The sequence below is a fragment of the Parasteatoda tepidariorum genome, chromosome 2 (assembly GCF_043381705.1).
Source record: "Parasteatoda tepidariorum isolate YZ-2023 chromosome 2, CAS_Ptep_4.0, whole genome shotgun sequence".
Taxonomy (NCBI): Eukaryota; Metazoa; Arthropoda; class Arachnida; order Araneae; family Theridiidae; genus Parasteatoda; species Parasteatoda tepidariorum.
In genome coordinates this window covers 90183332-90196021 of record NC_092205.1, presented here as the reverse complement: position 1 = coordinate 90196021, position 12690 = coordinate 90183332, and the positions used below count along the sequence as shown (strand labels likewise).

The window sequence follows — 12690 nt, the reverse complement described above, 5'->3', positions numbered from 1 at the left end:
GTATTGAGAAAGTAAAATTAGTGTAACAAATATTTGTAACAATGTCATTGATTCCAAATTTAAGACTAGATTCCAAATGGTGAAATTTACCTCTCCTTTATCAAGGAAAGCATCCATTTCTCCACCATCTTTGCTCTCGCCTTTCTTGTTATATTCGGTCTTCTTTTTTTTACCCTTGTTGCCTCTCTTTCCTGAAAAGATATAAAATGTTAAGAATTTAATAGCAGTCACAGTAGAAAGAATGTCTAAATATAGAAACAAATTCAGAAGAACCGTCAGAAAATGTGTAGATACAAAGGATAAAATACTATTAATGAATGAAACAAATGTCTAGAACAAAGTTTCAGGATGAAAAATTGACTAGCAATCAAAAATAAAATTACTATCAATAACTACCAAGTAAAATTCAATGCACGTGGCAGAATTTTTTCGAGCTATCGGCAACAAAACTATAGCACTAGAATCATTCTACAACATACTTTTAATAACAAACATCAGAGTGCATAGCCAAATCTTTCAACAAAAAATAAGCACCTTTTAAGCACTCAGAATATATTTTTAAGCATTATATACATTAACAAAATGTGAAATAATTTTCACGATAAAAGGACCTGTTTCTAGCAAAGAACTCTTTTCTTGATTATATTAGCCATTAGAAAAGATCAAGAGGTTTTTCAGTTCGATATCAGACAGGTGTAAAATGAAGCCAGAAATTGAGAATATCCTGCAAATGCAGCAGAGCTGTAAATGAGAGTAACTGAATCTTATCGAACCCAGATCAGCAGACGCACATGTGGACTCGCAAGAATTTCATCAAACATATAAAATGATTGGCGCTTTCATATGCTATGAACCGCCTGGAAACCGAATAACTGGCTGAATGAATCGTGAAAACGTTGAATGGAATAATGGGAAAAAATGCATTTGCATAATATGTGGCGAAAATCAAAAGAAAAAAAAATTCTCATTTTTGAAAAGGTAACATTAAGCACTTTATAAAAACACCCAATGAAAAAAGCACGTTTAAAGGCTTTTAAAAAACAAAGATAAGCACTTAAAAACGCTCCCTGAAACATATATGTTACTAATTTAGAATAACAGAAGAGCTGTGTTAAAAAATAAATAAAAATATATATTTTTTTATTTGAGCATGGAATAGGTAGTTTTTTATTCTAATATCATGGGTTATATTCTCGAAATTTGGGGGGGGGGTGCAAATTATTTTCTTCCATTTTGTAAATAATTATCCCAATAAAGAAAATTAAAAATCATAAAATCCATAGTAGTAATTACCGAAAATTGTTTCATTTCGAAATTTAGTAGTTTAATGAATAATATTGCATATAAAAAAAATTGTATTTAAAACTATGGACAAATCAATAGCTGCAAAAAATTCCATAGAATTATTGCCGTAAAAAGTATACACTCAAACGCAGGATTTAAATTTTCCATATCGTTCTCAATACATCAGGATGTTTAAAATTTACATGAAAAACAATAACTACCAACAATACAAACGAACATTACATTGATTTACGCTCCATCAGCCATTACATTGATTTACGCTCCATCAGCGTAAATTGTGCAAGTAAAAAAAATGATTATTTAAATGCATCATTAAAATATTATGTATATATTTCTATAGAAAAGAAAAATGTTTTACTTTTCAAAAGAAAAATCTTTCTGCAAGAACTCTAANTTGGATAGAGATTTAATACCAAATATGGATCAATTTAGTTTTTTCTTTTTAATACATCCACAAATGCAAAAGAATATACAGGCTCATAGCATCATTATTAGAATTATTCTATAACATGCCAACATAACTACAATAAAAAAAAAAAAAATTTGACTTACATGCTCTAATATAACTAAATTATCTTTACAAAATAGTGATATTCTCTTTCTCAACACAGTCAATGATTACTGTCGCATGAAATTTCAATATATTTTTCAAATCAAAAAATAAAATTCGAAGTGTAATTTAACTCTAATATAAAGAATGTAAATATTTACTTCAAATATGCAACAACTTAACTAAATTATTACACCAATTAATAAATTATTTATAACTTACTAGGATTTGATTTTTATTATTATAAATACTTTCTTACTACACCTTTTCAAATTTTTATTTTTAAATTAGGATATTTTTAATAGATAAAACCAACTAATTTAGTAAGTTATCTATTTTTAAATTAACTATTGAATAAATTCCATAACACATAAACTATCTAAAGTAAATTTTTTTCAGCGATGATAAAAATGAATACTGAACACTATATGCTTAAAATATTAATTGTAACTGATCATGATACCTTACTAAATTATTCATTGAAAATATGACTTTTCAACATATTAACTTGGGTCACAAATTAATAGGATCAAATAAAATATTGCTTGCATAATTTATTTATAACCAGGTATAAAATACTAGAATCAGAAACATGTTTTTCAGACTCATTAGTTATAAATCAAAATTGAAAACATTAAAAGATGATATACTATTTAAGTATTTATACCAACAATAGAAAATTAAATTGAAGATCTTACTTCAAAAAAAAAAAATTTTGTTTTGTTTTCAACTGATTAATTTTGTTTAAAACGATATTAAATATTCCTGAAAAAAATTCTATAATATATTTTAAATCTAATAGCAACAACTAGAAACATGTAAAAATAAATTTTTATCAACCCATTACAGCTGATCATGACACATTTAATTGACGAGACACGTTACATAACCAAACAAAATTCTAGATCTTTCTAAAATATCTTATTCGCGATAAAATAGGAAAATTGTTTAAAAAATACGTGTAAATGAGCAATTTTTTACGCAAGATTACTAGCAAAAATATTAATAAATTTTTTATTTATTAACAGTTTGTCAAAAAAATAATTTTTTAACAACGGCAATTAACATAATTGCAACCAATCACGATATGGAAATCTCCCCGAACATATTACCAAATAAAATTTAAAAGATTTGTTTCTAAATAGTAGGGATTAATAATTTAAATTTTTTTTTTTAAAAAGTTAACCTTAAAAAGTTGAAACAAAAAATAAATTTTAATAAAATAGTTTACTAAATTAAAAGTGAAGATCACTAGATACGAGTTGTTGTTCAAGCAGGTATTGAACGAAAACATTATTTAGAAAAATAATAAAAGCATAACAATTAAAATTTCTTTTAGCAGACATTGCGTCATCGTGACCGCGGGGCTGCCATAACTTTAAATTTAGATAACAGTTGCCCCCATATGGTTATGAAACAACATCGGATACGCTTACACTTTTTTAGTGGCCTAATTATATTATTCTAAGACAACATCAGAAAGAGAAAGCTATTGAAAATAATTAAGCAACGCATTTAAAGTAACACGTTTAGTATTTCATGCACGTGTAAAAAATCAAACAAAAAATCAGCTGACACAAATATTGAAATAGATCAAATCACGAATAATTTCATACCTTTGCCGTTATAGACCGGCCATCGATCTCCAGTGGGCGGCATATTATAACCCGGCATTCTAATGATCTTTTTCACAAAAACAGATATATATAATTCACTTGAATTTAAGCCAGATCATAAGAGAAAATTTGGGACGAGACGACGAGCAACCATCATGGCTGCTGAGGAAGTAGAACGAAAACACGGTGTGTCTCGTCCGACATCAGAATGTTTTACCGATTTAGTTGCATTGCGACTGCTGCAAGTTCGGGAACATGTCGAACTTTATTGGATCGTGGCACTATAGGAAATGATGAAGTCCTTTCGGATTTATTACGAAAAAAAATAATTCAGAGAAATCCGACTCCTCTACGAGCCCGACGGTGAAAGGGCGACTCGCGCGAAAACGGATGTATCACTGTCAGAGCACACGTGAACAGTTCCCAAACTTTTTTGGCCAATCTCGGGACGTCCAACACCGCCAAGGTCGCCACATCTCGTTATCGAGAACAGTGCGCCGCCGCCACATACACTACATTACGTTCTCTTGTACTTTCATACCTTGGAGAAAAGGAAGGAATGGTATTTTAGACTTAACTATTTTTACAGGATTATTTATTTACAGGACCGATGGGTGACGTTGAGTTTTAAAAATTACGAGTTTTGTAGAGTAAATGCATAAAAAAATTTCGCGCAGATGAATCTATCTTGAAAAATAAATCTATAATAACCTTAATTTATTTAAACTATAAATCATAATAGTTAGATTAATATGTAATTTTAGGTTGTCTAATTAGCGTCTCTTGTATAGTGTTAACCCTAGTGTTAAAACCAAAGAATAATCAAAAACCCTTCACAATTAGCATAAGAAACTTAACTGTTAATTTCATTTTAATTAATATTAAAAAAAAAAACACTGAAATAATAAATTATAAAATGTAGAGGTAGTACTAATTCTAAGCGTATACAAGGTTATTAATAGATTAATCTTCTGACATTGAAATTTTTTATTTTTATTTATTTATTATTATTATTATTTTTTTTTTAAATTTTTCTTAAACAAAAACATGTTCAAAACAAATGTAATTCTAGGATTTTTTAAGAAACATAGAATTTAGGTACAATAAAAGTAAGTTTTTCTTAGAGGAAGTTGAATGAAAATTTTACTATAACCTAATTAACTTTACAAAGTGTGCACAGCCTCAATCGTTTGGCCTTATTCCAAACATTGTTTTACTACACTAAGAAAAAATTAAATTATCAATTAGTCTTCCCAAAAGCTAAATTATTCCGTTCCCTTACGTTACATAATGTATATTTACTGCAAGTAATTATTCACTATTAAAATACATTAAAGCACAGATGTGCAGTCTGATTTATGATTGCAAAGCACATGCTGTATTATATAGACTTACAGGTACTTATAATAATTTGCATTGCAATTTTTAATATTTTAAAAGAGTGGGGGAAACAAATGTTCCGAGTCTGCCACGTTTTAGCTAACAATTTGTAAAACTAATAAAAAGAAAAATTTATCGCTCTATAAATGAGATATTTTTTAATTAGAACAAAGAAAAGAACTTTTTACAAAAAAATATATTTGCTGTGATTCAATATCAGGGATAATATACTAATTTGATGCAATTATGTATTCAATATCAGACAAGACGGCAGCCATTTAAAATAAAATTAATTTCCTCTTTAGTAAGGTTAAAGACTAACATATTAAACTCACGTAATAAAAAATATTAATTTTTTGCATTGATTTAAATACTTATATTTTTTGGCAGAGTTCCTACTCCTAAGCCAAAATAAAATTAAAGACATTATAAGGAACTTTTAAAGGTGATTATACAAATTAGGATATAAAACAAATTTAGAATGAACTGTAAATTTCCAAAACTTACATTTCATTTTTCGTATAGATTCAACATATAAATAAAATTTCAGCTTAGATAGTCGAGTGAAAGGTTAAAAAATTATTGTTAGAAACATTACATATTATTAGAACCCAGAACCAATCTTTTTCTATTTTTTTTTTCATTGTTAAAATTCACTTTTACAAATGGTAAGTATAAAGCAACTATAAAATTTCATTTAAGTCTTTAGAATTAAAATCAGGATCTTATGAAGGTTTTGAGAGAAAAATAAGATAAAAGAGAAAAAAATATTTAAAAGGAAAAATATGCATTTTAAAAAAAATTATGGAAAAATTGAACCTTGTGCGATAACATAAAACTTCAGAAACAGTTTCCAAATTATAAGAGCAGTCAACTATAAATAAAACTATGCGAACAATTAATATTTCGAAATTTTTTTTTATTTAACTAACTTTCATTTTACAGGGATGATTGTGAGCCCAAGTCAAAATTCCGGAAAATTTATTGAGTAAAACAAAAAAAAGTTTAAATCGAAAAATTAGAAAAAAATTTAAACAAGGTTTTTTTCCTTTTTCTCAATATTTCTTAATTTACTTAAAATATATTTAAAATTTTACACATACCTATACCATTTACAAATACCTATGGCGATCTGGAGAAGTAATTAAAATTTACAAATTCTTGAGTTTATGATTATAATAACTATTTACTGATAAAAAATGAATATTAATCTTGAATATAAGCTTATAAAGTATCTATCTGGCTCTCCATTACAAATAAAATAAACTGTGTTTTTAAGTTCCACCTTTGAAAATTTGATTTCCGTAAACATTTGTGATCAATGATTTTTTCAAATGTCTGAACCTTCGATCTCCGGAAACTTCCCGATCACAGTTAACAAAAAATTCGGAAATCCGGATTTTTTCCGGAGCACAATTTTTGCGTGGAACCAAGAACATTTCGAAAATTTCTTCGTAAATTAACTTCCAAATAGCGAAGTGAATTTTCCATTTAACGAATTGTTTTTTTTTATTTTTATTTTAGATCTACTATCTCTATTTCCCAAAATATTTGAAAAATTATTAACTTGTTAACACATTTTATGGGGGAAATGACCTTGAATTGATTTTCCCATCCACTTAACTTTTAGAGGAAGCAGTAAAACTCCTTTCCCTTTTCGTTCGCATTTCATCCAGGCAATGCAACACCTCTAGAAAAGGGAGGAAAGGGTCAAATTCATTGAATAGGAAATGAGCAGGGAAGATACAGGGAATAGGTCTTCAAAGTATGTGATCCCTGGTCCCTTATTGACAAGTCCCATGCGTCATGGCGTCTTCATCCCCACCCCCACTGTTCACTTCCCTTCTAGAAAAACTTTCAACATTCCTCTTTTCACTCAATAGAGCCCTTGAAGTCGACTCCTGTTTTTAGATTGCTGACCAGAGTGCTGCTTGTTGCTGTTCTTGCGGCAGGAAACTGTCGAAGCGAAAGTGACTAACCATTAAAGAAAAAAGTTTAATTCTTCAAGAGGTGGACAAAGGTGTGAAAAAGAAAAGATGTTGCTTCAAAATTTGGTACTCCTTCAAGCAGCTTATCAACGAAAATAAGAAACCGTGATAAGATTGAAAATAATGATTTACCGAATCCTTGTTCATAACGTTTAAAAACATGTGTCTATGAAGATGTAAATGAGGCAGTTTTGAAGTGGATAAGTTATATCTGGTGAAAGTAATGACGTCAATGATAAAGATTGCGAAAGTTGGATTACAGAGAGTCTTAATAAAATTTTAAAAGGCTATAAGTCAGAAAACATTTTTAATGCTGATGGGACGGTTTATTTCCTCAATGTTTGCCTCAAGAGACCTTAACATTTAAAAATGAAAAATGCTTTGGAGTAAAACATAGCTAAGCAAGAGTAACCATCACGCTAGGTGCAAATATGTCTGGCCATAAAAAATTAAAACCATTAATTATAGGAAAAAGCAAAACTCCAAGATGCTTTAAAGGCACAAAATCTTTGGAGGTTGATTATGACTTCAACAAAAATTCATGGATGACGCCAGAAATTTGTGAAAAATGGATTCAAAAGTTGGGACAAACTTATGATTGCAGAGCAACGCAAAATTGCTCTCAATTTTAGACAACTGCCCTGCCCGTCCGAAAGAAATCAACAAAAAACTGAAAAACGTTACAGCTTTTTACTTGCCTCCAAATACACTACATTAACTGAATCGGATATTTTGGACGGTGTGAAATATTGAAATCAATTAAGCCATAAATTGTCAGGAAGACGAAGATGAAGACGGAAATAGTGAAGAAATTAGCAAAACTTCATATGATGAAATGTTCATATCAATTGAAACAATTCGACGTAGACTGAAGTTTGAGGAGAATACGCCTGAAGGAGTTATTGGTGCATTACAAAAATGCGAGACCTATTATGAGAAAAAAACACTTTTTCAAGCGAGACACTCAGACAAAATTAACGGACTTTATCAGTCGCAATGACAATTAAGAACGGATGCGATAATGTATGTTTAAAATTACTTTTATACTAAATGCAGCAATAATTGTAATATATAAAAATTCAACTTTTTTATTCAGTGGAAAATATATGTATCATGATAGAGTAACACTGGATACTGTTTTGTTCTATTCTTACTTTCTTTGCAGAGTTCTTTTATGGTTAAGATTTATAAAATAAATAATAGATAATAATTTACAAGATAAAGGTGTATCAATTGCAATTTTAATTATTTCTAGTGTTTATGAATTCAAGACCTGTTTTGTGTAAGATTTCAAAAGGTGATTTTCTATTTAACGAATTTTCCACATAACGAACTTTTTTTCCGGAATTAGCGACTTCTTCAAATAGAGGTCCGACTGCATATTTAAACAAAATATTAAATCGTTAACCTCTCATTTTATAGCTATAAAATTTCATGCATAATTGAACTGATAATTAGATTAACATTTTTAATTAACTGCGCATAGAGAAATAAAACTTATGAAGCAATTCCATCAGCAACAGTGAAGTTTTGATTTCATTTCTAAAAATAGGAAATATAAGACTCCAATTCACCTTTAAAAGATTCGTGGTAGGAATTTTCTTTTTATTCATAAATATCTTTTGATGTTCCTAAAAATTCTGAAATCGCAAATATTTTAATCACATGTATAGTTTGTGGATGGTCCACCAGATCGAAACATTAAAATTATTCACTTTTTGAAATATTAATTCTTTTGATTTAAACCAGGCCAAAATTCCGCGGATTCCCGGAAAAGTGTCACGTCTGCGTATTTAAAGAATTTCTTTATGAGAGAAATAAGAAGAAAACTGAATATTTTTCTTTTTAAAATTTTTAAAGAATTTTGCAAAAAGTAAACAAAAAAAAGAGAAATTTTTTTTAAATTTTATTTCTGTGAAGTTAGTACAGACACACAGGCTACTAGCAGTAGCCTACTTCTGTCATAATCAATAAACATATTTTTTAAAGACTGGAATTAAGATCCACAAACCCATATTAAATACAAAAGATGCTATAATGTATTTTAAGTACTAATGGAAGTTTTAAAAATCCATATGAACTACTAGCCATAATTATCGCTTTTAGTCTGCTTACACAGCACATGGTTTTATACGCACCTGTTAAGGAAAAAAAATGTTTTGTAATGGCAACAAAGATTTTATATTGATTTACTTAAATGGAAAAACTGGTTTTTGAAAGGGTTAAAATATTTTGTTGCCTAGTTGGGGGGGGGGGACGTTTCATATTACTTAAATTGATCCAAGCATATTTAGCAACTATGACAAAAATTTCATACAAAAACTTGTAGATATATTGCTGTTATCAAGACAAAATAGCACTTTTTGAAAAATGAGTAAATTGGAAAGAATTGGCAAATTGCAAGAGTGATTGTGACACAAAGTGAAAAAACTTTGAAATTTTATGTGCCTATTCAAACATTATAACAAACCATCAATTTTATACTATTCATATTTAACATAATTTTCTGAACTAAGATTTATCACACCTTTATAATAATTAATTTAAGAAAAAAAAAACTTAGTTCTTACAAGAATCGCGATATTGGACATGAAAACGACATTGGATTTTAGGAATTCTAAAATACAAATCACATTATCAGATTTTAAAATCATCTGAATATGAATTGAGACATAGAATTTATGAGAAAGAACGAGAAATTACATATGGCAAAATTAGATTTTTAAATTGCATTAAATGCGAATCGCGATGTACGATTTTTAGATCTCGCGAATACGAAGAGCGACATTGGATTTTAAACTGGCTTGAATTCGAATCGCGATATTGATTTCAAAATCGTGTAAATGTAAATTACGATATTTGATTTTGTTACCAAGCGAATACGAAGTTTTATATTAAGGTCGCATGAATATGAATCGTAATAAGCAGATTCCGGCGTAGTTTTAAATAATAAAAACGGTAAAAATCCGACAAACATACACATAAAAAAATGGCGGAAAAATCACGCGTAAGAAAACGTCTCATTAACACGATTTATCGAAAGCTTTAAAATTTAAGTTTCAGATTGCATTCCCTGCTCCCAGTTTCTAAACCTGAAAGGGTGTTACGAAAAATCCGAATTCCCGGAAACAATCATCTCTGATACTGATCATGGGTGCAAGTTGGAAAAAAGGCCAAGACTGAAAATTTTTTGACTGAAACATACACAATACCCTCACGACATATGCAAACTATCTAAGAAAGCTTTACTATAATACATCAAGTTTAAATACTGTACAAAAAATATTTATTCATCTGTCTTTTGATAAAATAACAACAGGACATAAGAAAGTAGACCAATAACGTAGACCTAAAAAATATTTTTAGAGACAGAAAAAAAAAAATTTCGATTTCCGTCTTCGAGTCAGTCTTGTTTCCGTCTTACTTCCGTCCGCGGACATTTTCGAAAGACGGAAATCCGTCCTGGGGACGGAAGACTTGCACCCATGATACTGATAAAAACAAGTTACTGAGATATCCACTAGATTTATTTGAAATTAGGAAAAATTCTAAGACCTTACAAATTTGAGTTTATTCTGACCTTCGCAACTTCTTTAAGACATTAGGGCTCATGTATTGGCCATTACGGTGATTACAAAAATAAGTCGCTTCAATTAACGAAGGGAATGGACAATTACAGTAAATATTTTTTTGAAAATCTTAATGCATTCAGAATCTCAGAAAACATTTTATTACTTTTCTAAGAGAGCTAATTCTCTATTTATTTAGTTATTTTTAAGCAAAAAACGCTTACTTTCGTTTTCGTCTGAAGCGGAGAGTCACATGATTATAAAGTGACGTCACTTGTGCCCATCCGACGTTCGTTTAAGCCAAAAGCCCATTACGTTCTAGCTTTAATTTAATCCAATTATTTTAGAAAAATTACTGTGAGAACAAATATATGTATAATAAATTGTGCCCTATTGTAGCTTAATGAATATGTGGGCTTAATATAACGTATTTTCATAATATTTTAAATTTCAATGGTACCCACCGAAAAATTGTTAATAGACGAAATTTTCTAGTTCTGAATAGTAAGATATTTTATTCAGTAAAAAAGCTGTGAAATTGTGGATGCCTGATATTACTTATTAAAATGATGTGTTATAAATATAAATAATTTTGTTCTTTCATTCTTTTAACAATGTTAATCTTAAAGTGTATTTCAAATTCATTTTAAAGATTTATTTTCATGTTGTTAAATGAAAAGAAAATGTTGAATCATTTTTTTTTATAAAGAATAGTTTTAAAATTTGAAAACGTAGAAAAGCTTACGTTATTAATTATTTTAATGTATTTATTCTAGCATGAAATTATATTCAGCATAGCAGTAGTCTTTTGAAGAAAAAGAAAAAGAAAGAAATTAATATATTTCAGTCGATTTTATTAACATTATTTAATTTAACTATGTTATAAGAGTACTGAAGTCAAAAGTACGCATTTTTTTAGTTTTACACTACAGACACAGGAATTAAATTTCATACATCCTTGTAAAAATAATTTTTCGATATAGCAAAATTCCCATTTACTCAAAGAATAAAAATGTTGAGAAGGATATCAACATTACTGTGTATTTAATAAAAAATTGTGCATTAGAATTTTTCATTTTGCTCACTTTTTCTAAAATTCTTTAGTTTTAGTGAAACAAAAACGTCTTAATGATACTCGCTGAAATTATGTGGCTAAATTAAATTTCACTAAGTGAAATTTTAAGTGTAAGCTCATAGATTGTAGCAGTGATGATGATGATGGACAGATATATTTCAATGAACTAGATTCGTGAAATTGTTGCTTCATTTTCGGCAATGCCGAATGATTAACTTGTGATTTTTTAAAATATAAACTGCGATAGAAAAATAAAAGCTTCAACTCTAGTAAGGAAAAAAAAATTGCAAATCTAAATTTTATTATCTGAATATTTTAACATTAGCACGTAGGTTATAACGATGATGGATAGATGTTTTTCGTTGGATTAGATTTATGAAAACACTGATTTTCTAAGGCAAAACCGAATAAAAAAATCATTTACCCTATATCTAAATGTATAGTATTTCGATCCAATCTGCGACTAATTTTTTAATTGAGCATTATTTTAGCCCAAAAATAAGTGGAATAAAATAATATTTTTATGAACTTTAACACCACTGACTTTATCTGAAAAGAAATGCTGATTTGCAGCGAAAAGCAGTGTTTTAGCAATAAAAAAAAACAGTTTGAAGTTTTTAAAATCTTTCCTCCATTTTGCACACTCTCAAAGCCATAAGATTAATTCACAAAATGTTTACTACTAATATACAAAGGATGTTCATATGGTTTAAGTGATATCAAAAATCAAAGAGCATTGAGATTAAACCAAAAGTGTGAACTATGATTAACTGTTTTCACTGATAATTCAATTCATTTAATTCAATGTTTTCACAATAAAATTTTTTCCTTGCATCAGCAATAGAAAAATGTGAGTTTGAATAGATTTTAATATCATGAGGAAAATAGACTAACATTTGAATCAATTAATGCAAACAAAATGCTTTTAGCAATAAAGAATATTGATTTGCTTTTGATTTGATGTGAGCATAATGAAACAATGGTATTTTTTCAAGTCTTCTTGCTTGCTAAGTATATGGGACTATTAGAGTTGAGTTTGCTTTTGAGAATCGTAGCCTGCCACAAAGGCCAAATTTTGCAGTCACATCAACTCTGCCTTTAATGTCTAAAAAAGACCATGTTAAAACTGACGTTAAACCTTTTCTATCACTAACTTGTATAAGAAAAATGGAAGAGAAAAACTGGACCAACTGAAACTTCAAGGTAA

At 28.7% G+C, this 12690-nt stretch overlaps 1 protein-coding gene across 1 annotated transcript in view; it reads right to left on the bottom strand.

Annotated features, from left to right (window-relative positions):
* LOC107440339 (eukaryotic translation initiation factor 4 gamma 3) overlaps positions 1–12690 on the bottom strand; it is a 66477-nt gene that overhangs the window by 29396 nt on the left and 24391 nt on the right. Inside the window, 1 exon segment of the mRNA XM_071177894.1 lies at positions 91–191. Within this exon segment, the coding sequence (XP_071033995.1) occupies positions 91–191 (101 nt within the window).